Source organism: Paramisgurnus dabryanus, chromosome 11 (genome assembly GCF_030506205.2).
Source record: "Paramisgurnus dabryanus chromosome 11, PD_genome_1.1, whole genome shotgun sequence".
Taxonomy (NCBI): Eukaryota; Metazoa; Chordata; class Actinopteri; order Cypriniformes; family Cobitidae; genus Paramisgurnus; species Paramisgurnus dabryanus.
Genome location: NC_133347.1, coordinates 32,766,683 through 32,784,969, shown reverse-complemented (window position 1 = coordinate 32,784,969; position 18,287 = coordinate 32,766,683). Strand labels below are relative to the sequence as shown.

The 18,287-nt window shown below is 37.5% G+C and overlaps 1 protein-coding gene across 3 annotated transcripts in view; it reads right to left on the bottom strand.

The window, feature by feature from the left end:
* acot7 (acyl-CoA thioesterase 7) overlaps positions 1-18,287 on the bottom strand; it is an 81,658-nt gene that overhangs the window by 22,314 nt on the left and 41,057 nt on the right. For all 3 annotated transcript variants that reach the window (XM_065247830.2, XM_065247831.2, XM_065247832.2), the window contains one exon: positions 4,765-4,881. In XM_065247830.2, coding sequence (XP_065103902.1) covers positions 4,765-4,881 — 117 coding nt within the window. The remainder of the gene's footprint in view (positions 1-4,764; positions 4,882-18,287) is intronic.

The window sequence follows — 18,287 nt, the reverse complement described above, 5'->3', positions numbered from 1 at the left end:
AAGCAGATTGGTCTCTCTAAGCGAGTTCCCAATTCGTCGGTCACGACGTGACGTCTCCGTTCCCTCCTTCAGGGAACGAGGGTTACATCCGTAACCGAGACGTTTAGAAATCCTGTTTTCAGTTTTGCGCACCTTACTCATCAACGTTCAGCAACCGTTCAGTGCGTTCTGAGGTTCAGACTACCTGTCCCCTTGCTTTGATCTAATCCAGCAAGGTCTTTTCAAAGCATTGCTTTTTTTCATTAAACAAGCCCTGCCAGTGACGCGGCTCACCACCTGCTGCTGTTAAACACAGTCCATGAATAGACAAACCTCATTATCTTCTATATACCCTATATATGTTATGGATTCTGGGAAAAAGAAATACAAAAATGTAGTTTTATGCATTTAATGGTGTTGTGAGATAGGTGCAGCAATGATTTAATAAAGGTGCACTTGCCTATTTAAAACATTCATGGCAATTTACAGTCATGCAGCAAGACAGGAGACCGTTGGATCCATTTCCCATGCTCTTTGATGTATATGTCTAATCTTTATTTCCATGGAAACTAAGCCTGAGGAAAGATGTATGATTTTTTATATAGATCCTTCACTGTCTTTCTGTTTAATTCATGCGGCCGTGAACAAATGTAAAGAATTCCCAACAAGTATAATCTTTAAGAACAAGTAATCTTTTTCATTTATTATATTTATATGACATCTCTATTCTGCCTTCAATTCCAATTTCCTAAAAATGTATTTTTTTAGATTTGATATGTTTTAAATTTCTTTCAAACATGTGGCTACAAAACAGCCTGACTATAATACAGTAATATAAAATGGGTGGGCATAATAACATCTAACATTTGGCAGATGGCAAACAAAAGTTTTATTTAAAGGCTTTATGTTCCCTGGGAGACAAACCAATGATCTTGCTGTTGCAACAACCACAACCAGCTGAGCTACTATATAGAAAAACTATTGGTGCTTTTCCATTGTATAGTACCCCACGGTTTGGGTCAACTCACCTCACTTTGGCTTGGTTAGCTTTTCCATCAAGTTTAGTAATACTTCAGGGTGGGAGGGATTATAAGCGTGTCTTTATATTTGTGCTGTCTACTGCTGTGACATCATACAAGTGAGAGGGTCGTTGTGCATTCCCATACATTTATTTATTTCTCAGTCCGCCACAAATTTAAAATTGACCACCACAAATAGATGTTTGCACATCGCGTTTATCACTACCTTTGTCTCACATGACAGTTTCTGTATAAACACCCGTGGCATCAGTCGACGAGCTCCGCTGAGCCTTATTTAAGTTGCATTTAAGCAAATATGCAGATGTGCGCGTCGCGAATGTGCTGCCACAAGCTGCAAGTCTGGAAAAATTGGTATGGTGTTTCTGTTTCTGAGAATGTTTTTCATCGCTAAAAGGGAGTTTGGGAACTTATAGCAGATCACAGATAATAACATGTTTGCTCAAGACAGTGCAAGCTAGCACGAAGGTAAATCTAATTTTTACATTATAGCAATGACGCTGATAGTGACGATTCTCTCAGACAAATCAGTGATCTACAGTGTTTTCGCATCACATTTTGGTATCAGCTCAGGTTGAGGTGGTACGAAAAAAGTATTTGGTACTACGTAATGCACCCAGTGGAAAAGCCCCCAAAAGTAAGCTGACCCAAACCAAACACTATGGTACTATGCAATGGAAAAGCGCCATATTTCCACTGTGTGGTACGTCTAGGCTTGACACGACTCGGCCTGCTTTACTTTGGCTCAAGTTTGCTTTTCCACTGCAATGCAGTACTGCAAAGTGAATAGGATTATAGTTGGGCTGCCTCTACTGCCGTGAAATCACTTGGTTTGCCCAACAACGCGAGGGTAAGCTAATCTTGCATTAAGATGATTTTGACGATTCTCTCTGACCAATAAGTGATTTTCAGTGTTTACACATCACATTTGAATATTGGGACGGCCTGCTTGGAACATCTTATTGTACACAGTGCAAAATCCATCAAAAGTGAGCAGTACTGAGCCATACCATGCAGTGGAAAAGCGTCATACGTATATAGAGCACTGTCAGAAAAAGGGTCACTGGAATGCTTACTTAAAGAGGGCCCAATACATACCCTTGAGGTACAAATGTGGACTTTTTGAAAGGGTGCTGCCGCAGTGACAGCTTTTGTACCCTTTTTTCTAAGAGTGTGCATATTTCAATTTGTGCAAAAAAAAATTTTTTTGCTGCATAAGGCATTCAATTAATTTTTTTCCAGTACACCTTTGCTGTAGATCACATGAGACACTGTAGAATCCTGTAGTCTCAGTTATAATGTAATGTTTACAAAAAATGCCATGAGGAGTCTAAGACAAGTTTAAAGCATACCAGACATCTGACCTGACCATTAGACCTTATTATAAACTTCACTGATTCCAGTAAGGGACACTAATGTTTAAAATATATCAAACAGAACATCTGGAAAACATCGACCGACAGTACATCACCACTTACAGTCAACTTGTGTGTTACTTTACAAGATAAAGAAGAATATTTGATCATACAGTAGTTACAGTACACAAACCAACTTTCCCAGCACAAAAAGTGAACCATCATTTAATAAGGAATCGATTTAAGTCAATTGTTGTCCAACTCTTATAATATTTTATTCCCTTAAACTCCTTGTAATATTTTCTCTCTATGACAAATCGTTTTATTGTTTCTCCATTTATGCTTTGGATAAAAGCGTCTGCTAAATGCCTAAATGGAAATACAACAGAGAGAGAGAGAGAGAGAGAGAGAGAGAGAGAGAGAGAGAGAGAGAGAGAGAACAATACCCAGAACATGTATTAATATAAGGTACATCAATATCTGTGTAATGTTTTTACTACTATGGGCTCTAAAAATCCAAAGTGGTGAATACAGATGAGTTGAGGCTTAACCAAATCAACTAAATAATTCAAAATGCTGAAAGGTTTATTGAGTTCCTGTCAGAAAAACACATGAGACTTCAGCAGTATTTTAATCTGAGGCGTCTTTTTACCAGCAAGATTTTGTAGCATGCAAAAAGCATTTTCTCTACATGTACACCCCCTTTATATGATTTACTGGCCATGTGGCATATTAGCACATGAATAGTTTTGATACTATCTTTGGTTACATTCAAAGGACGAGTCAGTCGGGTGAGTAATGAATACATGGAAAAAGTAATAAACACGATAATAAAGGAAATTAATTATTCATCTTTGCAGGAGAACGGTGAATCGCAGAGACCTAAGGGGCGAGGAAGACGGCTGATCTGAAGATGAAAACGTCTCTGCTGAGGTGAAAAACATGAAACACAGCCAGGAGTCTTTTCATTGTGTAAACACTGAACATCAATGAGGCCGTTGTCGTCTTTCATCACATCACATTTAACAGACCCACGTGATGTTAGCGCTGTGCCCACATGACAAACTCCAAAGGTCCAGCTGCTGTTTAATGCTCGCACATAGTGTACATTTTCTGTTTCATTTACAGTATCTGGCTGGTATTACAGTACAGTATCTGACTTCAAACCCAGATCTGCTATAATGCAAAAATGTTAATGGGTTGACATCTTCTTCAAAAACGATTCTGATTCATGTGTTGCGATTCTAAACATCTAATCCTGAAATAACTTTACAAATTGCAAAATACTTTATTCATATGTTCATATTGGACACTATGAACATACTGTAAAAACAGTGGTTGGTGCAATGGTGTGGTGGGAAAATGTTTTCTTGGCACACTTTCAACTCAAGGCCTGTTAATACCAATTATTCATTGCTCGAAGGCCTCTGCCTATTTAAGTGTTAATGCTGAGACCATGTTCATCCCTTCCTGAACACAACTGACCTGTCTTCTTCCAGAGTGATAATACAGCATGTCGTCTTAAACTGATTTATTACTGTACTTTAATAAACACATGCTAGAAAAGACCAAACTTCTACGGAGACCTGGAAAGAAATGACTCTTCTTCTAAACCAGTCCATCAAATCACAGTCCAGACAGTATTATTAAGCGATGGATGATGTACTCTCTCCAATTTTCCACAAACCCATTTACTGTATTTAACAGTGCTATTTAAAGATCGTCCTGTCAGTCTATGTATATCTTCATTTCATCATAACTGGAAGATCTTATTTTGGAAAAGAGATTTAAAGAGTTCAAAATGTTCGGCAGGCCTTATAATAAAGAACAAGTTTAAAAGTAATCATTGCGGGTTTCCTTTTTGGGGATTGTATGTTAAGGGATGTCTATAAGAGGAGGTGCAGGAGCATTTGTGTTATTATACAAGAGTTTAAGGTTTTGCTGGCTAGCAGAAGAATACAGTCTTAATGTTAATGGAAGATTTTGTTTTCTGCTTTCACTAAAATGCTTAATTCTGATTGTCCAGTCGCAACGTTTAGGTACAGTTTATGTCTTTTAATAACATATATTACATTATATTTACAAATTATTAACCAAATATTGTGTTTGTGACATTTGAGCATCTTACAGTATCTTAAAACCGAAAGTAAACAGGTTTTCCTCACAGTAGGTCTGCATTCGTTAAAAATTAGCAAATGAAATATTTCAAATCAACATTTAATGTTCCTTCTTTACTTATTAGGGTAATAAGCAGGATAATGTACAGGCAGCAGGTTGTTATCATGAAATAAGCCCCTTATTTCAGGGCATATTTCTGCTTTAAACCTGCTGTCTATACATTATCCCTTAAATAATAAAGGTGTTTCAAGATTTGTATTTATTTTCCTTATTACCTTTCTTAATCTTGCGATGGAAGTTGATGGCGTCCACAGATGCCGTCACAATGTTTGTCTTGCAGTGACGTGCAGCAACAATCCCTGCCACCTCATCCATCAGCTTCATAGTCACACCTGACAACAACAGACAAGTAAAACATGTTTATTGCAACCAAAACCTATATGATAAAACATTAGATTTATTTAGTCATATAACCTGATCACTAGGAAGTGATTAATCATGTAGGCCTACAAGAGCAGGATGCGAAAAAGCATATGGTTTTTAACCATATATCTCAGATGTCAATATTTGGTGGTTTAAGTAAAAGTTTTTTTCTATAGTTAAGTGCCAGCAAACTCCATAATTGTCACACCCATAACATCCCATACGGTAAAAAATACATTTTCTGGCCAAAATAAATTTTAAATATATGCTAAATATTAACTTAATTAAATATACTTTTGGTTTGCCAATAAAATCAAAAGATATTTTGAGAAAAAGGGAGTGTATCAATATTGCCATTGTCCCCATTATTGCAGTGTTTTAGTAATAGTATAAGTCTGTGATGTGAAATCTACTGTTGTATGACAGCATACACTTTCATAATGCATAACAATACGAAGGTTAACACCAGATGTGTTGCTGTACATCATGATTTCTAAAGTATATTTAGTGATGCTACATGTATAAATTCCCCATCACATGGCTGAGAGAAAGTTCAGAGCTTTATGAATTATACATTTCTTTGGTCAGAACAGGTCACCATCAGTCACGCTGGAAACAGAGCACTTATACTGAATCACAATATCTGTCTGAATGGGAAATGTCAGTTTTTCACAGCTCAGCCCTAAAATAAGCAGTTCACCCAGTTTTCCACCATCACTTACATTAAGTTTGTGCCTCTCAAAACCCCTTCTACATGATAGTTCATTTAGGCCAATATTAACTTCAAATTTATAAAAAGTCTTTAACAGTTCATTTACTGTGTTTGTAGTTGACTCAAGTCATCTCTGCAGTTATCTCCTTTGCAAATGAGCACATACAGCACACCACTTGTTTTTGGCCTAAACAAGTAAGTTACTATAATGTTAAACACAGAAATCCAACACAATGTTGCCTAAAGTGTGAAACAGCATCACATGTGCAACAATGCATGCTTAAAAATATGTAGGTATGTAGGCAGCTCACTAGGGATTGGCATAGAGCTCTTCAGAATTTTGCTAAATACTGGGAAGTCATTGGATGTTAAAACTGATAAGCAAGGTCACTATTGCATAAACATGAGAATGCTGCTGGCTGGAGGTGAATCATCTGAACAGACATAAAAGTATGGGATAGAGACATTTCCATTCTTTTAGCACCTGGGACATATAAACTGTCTGATGTTATATATTTTCCTCCCTTTTGAGAATAAATAATTTAAAAATCTGAATAAATAACTAATATTATTTACATTTTCATTGCAAGCTAACTCGCATGAGAAGTCTGAGCTGGGGGAATACAAGAGAGGAAAAGCACGTAATACACCAGGGGTGCCCAATCCTGCTCCTGGCGATCGACTATCCTGCAGAGTTCAGGCCCAACTCTAATCAAATACACCTGCCTTCAATTTTCAAGTGATCCTGAAAACCTTGATTAGCTGCTTCAGGTGTATTTGATTTGGGTTGGAGCTGAACTTTGCAGGACAGTCGATTGCCAGGAGCAGGATTGGGCACCTCTGATATACACGTTGGTGTCGCAAGAACAGGTTATGCAGGAATGTTAATGTCAAACTATGATGATAATACAAATAGTATAATAATTATTTAAAACATTTATGGGCAAACAAGCCAACTATGGTCATGAAGGCTAACACTATCAACGTTATCATTATGTCTGACTATTGTCAATGGGCAAAAACCTACATGAAGTTTTTATTGTTCTTCTTATTATAATTGTGGTTAGTCCAATGGACAGCACAAATGATAAACTGACATATGGTAGGAGTGTTACTGGCCATTGTTTTAAAATATTTACTTTAAATGACAAACAGGTTCCTATGGTCGTATTTTATTATTTGACACAGTGGTGAATAAAAATTGTGTTTACACAATTAAAGTGTAATTGCTGTTACGACCCGTGTGTAGGTCGTTATTTTTTCTTTGTGTTTTATGTAAGTTTCAGGTGATTAGTGGTGGTTTGTGTATGGTGGCTGGTGATGAGTCGCACCTGTTGACGACTAGATTTAACTCTTTTCCCGACAATGACAATTGGGTTATGATCGGAATAAACTATTAAAGAGTAACTAAACCCCAAACCAACTTTTTTTAGTTAATGATCTGTAAGAATGATGTTTTATTAGTGCTGTTCATTGATTTTAGTAAGTTTTTTGACATTTGGATATAAAGTGTTTCAATACTACAATATATGGTGTAAAAACGTCTGAGTGCTGCCCTCTTGAGGTTGAACGGTGGCTACTGCAGTTGAATTTTCCTATTGGATGTTGGGTCCAAGAAATGACTCGTGACGTAAGGAGGTTCAAGCTCACCACGCCCTTGTTACGATCTCACCACACACTTAGTTCGTCCCCTCTATCTCCGTTGGGATCTGCCCACTTTTCTTGCATTTTTCAAATATTGCAGTGGGTGGAGTCAGGCTCTGACCAGGGGTTTAGTTACGCTTTAAAGAAAACATTTCCCTGCCAGTGGTGTTTTTACAGTAATCTGCATTTCCACTATTATCCACTAGATGGATAATTCATAAAATTTTAATTTATCAAAAAACTGAACCAAAAACGAATTAAATTAATTTTAAACTCAGTTTATGTTTTGATAATCATTCTGAATCTGATCTCTACTAAATTTCTAACTCAAAATTTTTGAAGAAGCCTAACCATATTTAAGAGGTTAAAAAAGAGAAAAAATGAAGATAGGATAAAAGTTTTATTACCATTTTGTTTGTTTGTTTGTTTGAAAGCGGAGGGTCTGTTTTTTTATTTGATATATTTTTTTATGTTTATATATTTATAGAACTTTTTTTCCTGGAAGGCACAAAATCACAAAAAATGCTGGCAGCAACTTTTTTAAAAAAAGGGCTGGCGAAGGATGAGTTAAGATTGTCTCACCCAGTCTTCAGTCTCTCCTTCTCCATCAGAACAGATAACAAAACCCAACTCATTTGTTACCTAAATAAGGTAACAAAGCCCAAATCTTTTTCACTTCCTCTGGTTGAGGATTGCATTGCATCAGACTCTACCAAATTCATGAACAAATTTGATTTCTAATTGGTATTGGCAGATTCCCTTGACCTCCCGGGCACAAGACATTTCCACCTTTATTGCTTTTGCAGGCTTACTGTCATACAACGTTATGAATTTTGGGTTGCGAAATGCCACAGCTTTCAAAGATTAATGATTTTTAGACTTAGTTGGTTGCCATCGTAACTTTTCAACGGTGGTGACTTCCCAAACTCAGCTGTTTAGGGCTGATTTGTTTGGACATTAGCATGTCAGCGAGCTTTTCATGAGGTTAAGCTGCTTCTTACATCTGCTTCAGTTTTGGTGGCTTTAAAGTTTGAAGAACCTTTTAAGTTACAGTATGTGTGCAGGTGCTGTGTTGTTACAGGCTGATGATGAGGGGGCTGATCGGCTACTTTTCAAAGACTTTCTCCTGCTATTATTTTTTTTTTTTTTAAAGAAAGTACTGGCCTTGATTTGGTCACCTTAACATTTTAAAGTTTATTCCGATCATAACCCAATCTCCTTGGTTTCCTACATCACAAACCAATCACATCATCACAGTTAAACGAGTTGGAAGTTGGCACTAAAACGATTGCAGCACTGTTGCTTCAGCTCTTCTTCTGTAATGCTCACACATTCTGCTCACACTTGCAGTGTGAATACTCTAACCAGCGATAAAAAAATGAGTGCTGCAAATGCGCAGATCATGTATGCACTGTGTGCAGGACTTAGCAGTTATTTGTCTAAAAACTGTCGGATATAGCATCTATTAACATATCCATCTATAGTCCGTGGTAGTTTGAAAGAGTGGTGGTGGGGAGTAATTAGCATATTCATATATATGGTCTGCACTGTGCGGTTAAGTAGAAAGGGACTCATTAGCATATTCATAGATCCGCCTATACTAAATAAGGCAGGAGTGGAGAGTTACATTCAAGGTCTTTTAAAGCATAAAGAAATTACTGTGACAGGTAAAACTTTTATATGATGTTATGATGCTCAAAGATGAGTTTTAACTGATACAATTATTGACTACTTTAAATAGATTTTTAAATTGAGTTAAAAGCAGCACATTTTTTTCTTATCTTTATGTTTTATTGGCTGGTTGATGCCAAAATGTCAATATCATCAAATTATGAGGGTGCATGTACAGTAAACGTATTGACTGTAGCATCATAACTATAAAGAGTGAGTATGTGATTATTGAGGTTTTCTTTGGGGATTCATGAGATTACCTGAATAGCTCTATAATATGACAGATACAGAAAAGCACTCATAAGGATTTTTTTTATGGAGCTGATGTCTATTTCGTGTTTGTTTTGTAAGCTCCCTTGACATCATACAGGCAGAGACTTGACTACTTGAGCTGACTGTATGAGACAGTTTTAGAGACAGACTCCTGGGAGTCCATCTCCAAGTGAGATTTCCTCAATTTACACATGGCAAGCTGAAAACACACCCCACCTCCAAAAACTCTCTCTTGAGTCTCTTTACAACCATCAGCTGGTGTCGACTTTGCTGTAAATCTGACAGAAACAGAAAACAGCTGCTGGGTTTTGCGTGAATGTGATAAAAGTGACCACTGTGAATTTAAGGATTTACGTTTGATCAGCCACCTGTAGGCATTCACACATACAGTACAGTATCAGCTGAGCAAACAGCTGGTGAGGCCAATGTCAAACTCGTACAACATCTGGTAGACCTCCCTGTACCAAAACCAGTTATGTTTGTTAAACAAAAACAGCATGTCCATAATCAAGGTAGTTTGTATCGTGCTGGTTTACAAGGATGACTGGATAGGTATAGCTGGTTGATAAAAATTCCAACAAACTGGCATCACATGCGAGACCACCAGCATTCGAAACACAACCCATGCTTGTGAGCAGCTATGTGACTCGGTTCATTTCACTTCAGACAGAAAAACACATAACAGTAATGGTATTCCAGAACATTTCTGTTGCTTTATGGTCTAGTAGTTAAGGCAAAATATCAAACAGAATAAACCAGAAATACACATACAAACAGGAGCAATTTTATTTTCTGTGCTGTAAGGATAATATCTCAATTTTATGGACAATGGGACTGAGCATTACAGTTATTTAAATTCATGCAGCCCTATCTGTCTGTCTCCATATGCCTTTGGTAAGGTAAAATGAAGGTCGAGCTGACTCACTCGCATGATGGGCACTGAGAGATACACTTGAATTATGGAGGAGACATTTGAAACCACCTCTATTTTTTCCTTTAAATGCTTCCATGATGGTAAGAATTTCCATTTGCTAATTTGCATATCCACATTCCAGTAAAAATCTGATTTTACATTGAAAGTAAATCTGGAGTATCTCAAAAAGGCAAAATAAAAAACATCAAAGAGAGCTGTTTGTATGTAAAAACAATCACTTTACACACTAATGATGCCCTTAATGCACTTAACTGCACTGTCAAAAATGCTGTAAGTTTCCAGCTAAGAGAAAGAGAAGTGGGCACCCAATGGAAAAAGAGCAATTAGAAAGCCAATCCCAAAGGAGGCCATCTCGCCGTGAGCACACAGCTCTTTGATTAAATATCTTGTGACGATTATAACAAATTTCTCCTCTTGAAATGCTGAGTGTCACAAGTAAAAATGACAAAAATTCCCTCTTTTTCTACCTTCTATCGCCTCTTCAGTAAAATGGCATAACCTTGTATGTAAGCCTCTCTATCACTCTTTCTTATTATCATAATGGTCCAGTAAAATAACTTCATAATGAACTGTTACCATAGAAACAGGTTCCGGAATATTTTAACAAACGGTGAACAGTCTGGAGAAAAACATGTTTCCTATGTATTCTGTATTAGCCCTTCCAGCGGTTAGCATGACAGCTTGTGTGAACAGCTTTTATTTGTTTAATGCCATCGTGACTCACAATCTACTTGGATGCTGAATACTTACTGGCATTCCTAACAAGAACATATTCTACCATGAAAGGCTAAAATAAGTAAAAAATCTATGAACAGGTGGTTAACCAGGCATTCATCTTTATTAGTTAACTCATTCCCCGGCAGCCTTTTTTAAAGGAACACGCCCACATTTTGGGAATTTAGCTTATTCACTGTATCCCCCAGAGTTAGATAAGTCCATACATACCTTTCTCATCTCCGTGTGTGCTATAACTCTGTCGGACGCAGCCCCTACTAGCTTAGCTTAGCACAAAGACTGGAAGTAAATGGCTCCAGCTAGCATACTGCTCCCAATAAGTGACAAAATTACGCCAACCTTTTTGTCACATTTATGTGTTGTGATTTGTATAGTCACACCATGTACAAATAACAAGGTCATATGAGACACAGCCATCTTTTAACAGTATACATACTGGGAACTATATTCTCAGAAGGCGAAGCACTGCTACTTGGACGGAGTGATTTGCTTGCAGCACCCGAGAAGCCCCATAGTCATGTATATTAGCACGAGTTGTGCTACATTTTGATTAATTTAGAAAGAGCATTTCTGTTTCTGCCTGAAACAGCATGAAAAGGAGGCATGAACTCAGCCCACCCTAGTGGCTGATGTAAGTGACCAATGTAGTGTTGTCTATGCAGCACAACACATGGTAGCCCTTCAACAACAGGAGGAAGTGTTTAGGCAGTCTACTGTATGTGCCAATAATGATGAGGTCCCCCAAAAGGCCACAAGCTGGATGGCCATCGAATACCAAACCCCAGCCCAGGGGAGATGCATCCATGTTGAGTTTTTTTTGTGACAGCAGCAGACTATAGCACGAGCCAAGGTCAGAAACAAGGGTATAAACCATTGTAGCATGTCCATGCTTACACAACCCTGCCACCTTAGATCAATTTACAAGTTGCATAAGTAAAAATGCAAGCCGAGTACAGACACCTCAGTGTCAAGAACTTGGAGAACTGCTCCACCATAGTGGGGACACGACAACACACATCTTCCATCAACCTTATTTTTGATGTAAATGTGGGCATCGCCATCTTTGAGCTCCTTTGTGTAAGATTTCTGGTGAGCCAATGTAGTCGCTAATTGTAGTCGTAATATAAAGCTAATTGTGGTTGTATTGCGAGAGACACGAATGTGCCGTTTTGACTGGCTTTTTAATCCAGGAAGACTGGCATAATTTGCGCAGTTGCCATAATAGCTGGTTCAAACACAGTAAATCTCTACAAAACATTTGTTTTAACCATAATACACACACAGAACTGAATGTGTATGTGGTGCACGTGCACCCATGATCTGTATCCACACATCCATCCAGTAAAACCTTTCATAGAAACTGATAGTGAACAATAATTGTTTAAAACAACTAATATTATGCTAATAAAAGTTAGCTGGTTTATTTATTTGGCTACTATATATTATTACAAAAATGCGATAACAGTACATAATCTATACAACATAAACTGCTTATTAGTTAATTTTTATAATAGTTCTTAAAGTTTTGTGCATACTTTTGTTAATGCAAATAATTTTATTTGCTCATGTCATCTAATGCATAGTGATGTTTAAGAAGTGATGTAATAATATTTTCATAAATCAAAAACAAAACTGATGTAATTGTTCATTATGTTTATTATGGTTTGTTCAAATAACTTACGATGTGTTGAATGGTATGTGTTGAAGATACTGCTGACTGTGGGACCAGTGAAGTTTCATGTGTTGCCATAAAAACTCAAACAAGTCGATTTAAAATTGCCATTTAAAAAAAAAACTCACACCAGAGGGACAGTTGTGACATTTTAAACCATCACCTGAAAGGTTAAAAACACAAAGTCTTGGTCTATTCCATTCCATTCACAAACACCCACTGTAGAGATACTGGTATGTCTCTGTGCTTTTATATTTGCGTTTTGAAGCCAGTCTCCCCGAGCTACATCATGAAATCAATGAATATATCTTCATGTGATTGTATCAGGACACTTCTTCATTTCATCCTCACACTGGTTCATACATGGCAGGTGTAGTAAATATTAATCATAACTGTTTAAATCATGTTTTGTGTGTGATCCCACTACACTGTTTTCTACCGGCTGACTATTAAAATCAAAGGAAAATACATCACATCACGTTCGAAAATAAGGTGGATATAAGGGGTCATCAATAAACGGACTGTGGGCCAGATCCAGACCTTGGCTTTGTTTTATTCAGACCGTGAGACAATTAATTGCAATTTATAATGAGACATGCTCATAGGCATTTATAATGGTAATCATTCAGTGTTATATCCTCTAATATCTTCTTGTCTAGAATACCCTGGACTAACATTTTGATCAACATTGAAAGGGTTAACACACAGACATTTTAAGCCTTTCTTAAAGCACTTAAAAGTATTTTGTTAAAGATTGTAAAAATTATGTGTTATCTGAAAGTTGGTGGATGTAATCAGAGCTTCACAGATTCCTGGTATTCTTAAAGTAACTTTTTTAGGATTACTTTTCAATAATTGATTTCATTACATCAGTCTCATCCTAATGTGGTAATAGTTTGTAAATAAAAAAATATTACAGTGCATATTTTAAACATTTATTTGCATTTGTATTTTTTTACACACAAGTCAAAATCATTGTCTGTTGAAATCGTCAGTCTGACGCTGTCCATATTTGTTTTGAAGCAGGAATATTCCTTTAACATATTTATAAATGTAATACCTAGTGAAGGCTCAGCTGGGTTTACTCACACAAAACTCCCACTGTCTTACTACCGATACAACAGTGGCACACTGGCAAGAAGCCGTTGTTTCCCAGTAATACACGCGCATACACAGACTCGCACTCGGCCTGTGATGAATCTAACCTGTCTGCGCTCTATAATCATTTCTACTGCAGCTCCGCTGGAGGGAATCCAGATGCATTCATGCACCCATCTGTTAGTTTTATCGATGCCTTTCTCTTCAAACCTACAGACACTGTCTATTAACACACAGTCTCTCAGAAGACACACCACACTAGCCCCCAGAAATTCAGCTGCCGGCACTTTTGTTTGTTATTCTGTGATCTACTTTTGTCTTCCTTGTGAACAGAAATCCTAAACAAATGCTCTCAAAGCCAAAAGTCCAACGCTTGAGGCAGAGGCGATTCTAGGGTTAGAGCTTTAGGGGTGCTGAGCACCCAATGAGCTCCGCTGCCACCCCCCACTCTTTTTTCCTACAGAAACCAATAATATGTTTATTGTAAAATAGCTATCATTTTAACATTGGTTCAACTAACTCCAAAATCCAGATTTTTTTGGAGACCTTTCAGGCATGAAAACGGGTCAGGGGTGAAAAAGATGAGAAGAAAATTACCCCTCTAGGGTCCGGGAGCATGCTCCCCCTTAGAACTTTTTTTAAAATTACATATTTTAAAGCATCAATCTGATGAGTTTTGAGATTCATTTTTTTGCCAACCTTTTTATTTCTAATTAGTGGCGAGCTAGCACTTTTTTCCATTAATGCCATATTAAAGTATCAGGACAAAAGGTGGGCTACAGCAGCAGTGTGGGTATGGTTTTATGTGGATATACAGTGTGTCTTTTTAAGCCTTTGTCAAAATGACAAATCTCCTAATTTATAACTCTTATGCCTACCACATATGGTAGGTTTATTAATAGTTTGTTAATTTGCAGCTTTTCTTTTAACAGTCCTTTAATTGAACCATTACTTTTACTATATGTCTAAAACAAAACACTTGTGACTCCTGCACTAAGGGTTAAAAACGTTATCCCCTTCATATTAATCTACATGTGACAAACTAAAAAAATATTTATTGTCTAGTTTGATAATCAGACAGTTAGTGATTTCACACATAACTTACCGGTACTGGTGTTATACAGTGATATGTAGTTTGTTTTCACTCTGTTCCAAACGCCATGTTTTCATGACGATGGACCAGAAAAGACGCACGTGACGTCATGTTTACATGACTCCCGATTGTTAAAATAAGTCTCAAATTAACGATAAATCATACAATAAACTTTAGACACACGTATGCAACTACCCACTGAGACGCACAAACTGCATGCGTCTTGCGGAAGAACATTGTAACCGGTGCTACTTCTCTCCGTTTAAGTCTATGGACGAGTCACCCAGGTACTGTACTACTCCGCAGCGCGCGGGTACCCGCCAGAATAAAATAATCCGAAAATAAACACTTATTATACATGTACCATGGTGATTCAGTATAAGACAAAAACACGGCTTGAAAGATTGATTCGTGATGTACTCGCTCATTATAAACATAACGTAAACATTTTGTAAGATTCATGCAAGCAAGTTGCATCACAACACTTTTAACTGATTCTATCTCTGCGTGTGTTTCGCGCTCGGGCGATGCAGGTACAGAGAAGTAAAAGAAGAGGATGACACCATTTGCTAAGCGGGGAGGTTTTAATTTTCTACCTTAACATATACATTTTAAACCACAAACTACGGAGTATGTTTTGGACATTATTTAACCTTGTCAAAGACGAACAAACATTTTAGAATAAATAAATTTCGGGCTCCAAGTTTTAGGGGTGCTGAGCTCCTTTTTAGTGGTGCTGAAGCACCCCTAAAAAGAGGCTAGCCTCGCCCATGGCTTGAGGTCAATTTTATGAACTAATGTTGAGTCCTTCATTTAGGGCCTGTGTACACGAGAACACTCGAGGGTGAAAACTTAAAAATATTTTATCGGATGCTTTTGTTTACATGGTGACGCCGTTTTTACGGCTTAAAAACGCAAAAAAGTTAAACCACCCTCCAGAGTGGAAATCTTAAAACAATCTACCCTCGCGTTCCCATCTAAAGGGTAAAAACGCAAATGTCTGCTCTCAGTGGCTCTCGTCGCATACGCGTTTATGTCACAGGCATGAGCCAGTTCAGGAAAATAACAACAAACATGTTGGATTATTTCCATATGTCGGACCTTTAAGTTGCCATAGCAGCTCTGATAAATATTGCTGTCTTTCCAGCAGTTGTACGAAATATTCACAGCTAGTGTTACTGATCAAAAATGTGCATTAATGACCTCGATCAAATTGTCGATGTGCCAATTCATTGGAGGCAAACCAGACGGCTTTGGACGAGACATGGGAGAACAAGGAAGAAGGTTGTACGCAGGCACACGGACTTGGTGTTGTTGTGTGTCCATGCTTCACATTGACACCTAGCCTCCTGGAGTGCATACTACATTGAATATCACACACTTTTGCGTCACCATATGCACACAGATTTCCCCCTCAAAATGCTTTTATAAACGTGGAATAAAAAATGATAACGCAACGCCACTTTTGCGTTTTCTTTTCAAATCATTTCCGTGTAAACGTAGCCTTAATTTATAGTTAAAAGACATCATGTAACAGCAATTGCTGTGCATTTAGCTTCTGTTATGAGGCGTATTTAAAATAACTAAATCAAACAAAATACTTGGAGAAGGTGGGAAATCATTGAGTAGTTTGAATCAAAAATCATTTTTTTATCAAATACCCGTTTGATACATGATTTGCCACTTGCTATTCATAAGAAAAGACAACAGGTATTAGGGCCTGTTTACACATATTCAATTCAATTCAATAGTACATTTACCACTAGTTTACCATACGAACATCTTGAGTCATTTGAACCTACTACAATAGAAGAGCTCTCTAAATTAGTAACATCATCTAAATCATCTTCCTGTATATTAGACCCCGTTCCCACAAAATTACTAAAAGAGGTATTTCATGTAGTGTCCGACACGGTACTTAATATCTTTAACTCATCGCTAGAATTAGGATACGTTCCAACAGCTTTCAAACTAGCAGTTATTAGACCGCTCATTAAAAAACCAAACCTTGACCGGGGAGATCTTAATAACTTTAGACCAATCTCAAATCTACCATTTCTTTCTAAAATATTAGAAAAAGTAGTGGCAAGCCAGCTACGCACATTCATAGCGAATAATAATACATATGAAAAGTTCCAATCAGGATTCAGGCCCACCATAGCACAGAAACAGCGCTGCTTAGAGTTACAAATGACCTCCTATTAACATCCGATCGTGGTGAAATCTCACTCCTTATATTATTAGACCTTAGTGCAGCCTTTGACACAATAGATCACACAATCTTACTTAATAGACTAGAAAACTATGTTGGCATCAGTGGTCAGGCGCTAGCCTGGTTTAGATCGTATCTAACCAATCGCTATCACTTTGTTTATGTAAATGAGTAAGAGTCCTATCACTCCCCCGTTAAATGCGGCGTACCTCAGGGATCAGTTCTAGGCCCTATCCTATTCTTGCTATATATGTTACCTCTAGGAGACATTATCAGGAAACATAACATAAGTTTTCACTGCTATGCGGATGATACCCAGCTTTACATCTCGTCACATCCGAGCGAAACACACCAGTTTGCTAAACTAACAGACTGCATTAGTGATATTAGGGACTGGATGGCGCATAACTTTCTTATGCTAAACTCCAATAAGACTGAGATACTTATTATTGAACCAAATCGCTCCAAACATAATATGTCAGATTACAAGTTGCACATAGATGGCTGCACGGTGGTGCCATCTTCCACGGTTAAGAATTTAGGCGTAATGTTTGACAGCAATCTATCTTTCGATAGTCATATCTCCAACGTCTGTCGCACAGCATTCTTCCACCTTAGAAATATCTCAAAAATACGCCATATGCTGTCTGCATCAGATACAGAAAAGCTTATACATGCTTTTATGACCTCTAGAATAAACTATTGTAACTCGTTACTCGGGGGATGCAATGCAAATCAGGTAAACAAGCTACAGCTGGTTCAAAACGCCGCCGCAAGAGTGCTTACTCAATCTAAAAAGTATGATCACATTAGTCCAATTCTGGCATCTTTACACTGGCTACCAGTTAAATATCGCATAAAATTTAAAATATTACTAATCACCTACAAAGCATTAAATGGCCGAGCGCCCTCGTATATTACAGAATAACTGTCAGAATACAATCCACCACGTAAACTGCGATCACAAAATTCTGGTTACTTAATTAACCCTAGAATATCAAAAGTGTCTAAAGGTGGTAGATCCTTTTCCTACTTGGCCCCTAAGCTCTGGAATGACTTACCAAAAAATGTTCGAGCATCAGACACAGTCGAGCAATTTAAATCTAAACTTAAGACATTCTTCTTAACAAAGCATTCACATAGAATGTCCAATAAATGTACTTTTTCCCGCAGTAGTTATTTTGTCTAGAACAAAGCACTCACATACCTCATATGGGTAATTTACTCTTGCCGCAATAGTTAGCCTGTCTGGAACCGAGCTGAATTAAACCTCTATAATGTATGACACTTGCATTACATGCGAACGGCCCCTACGCTAATAGAATTCTGTT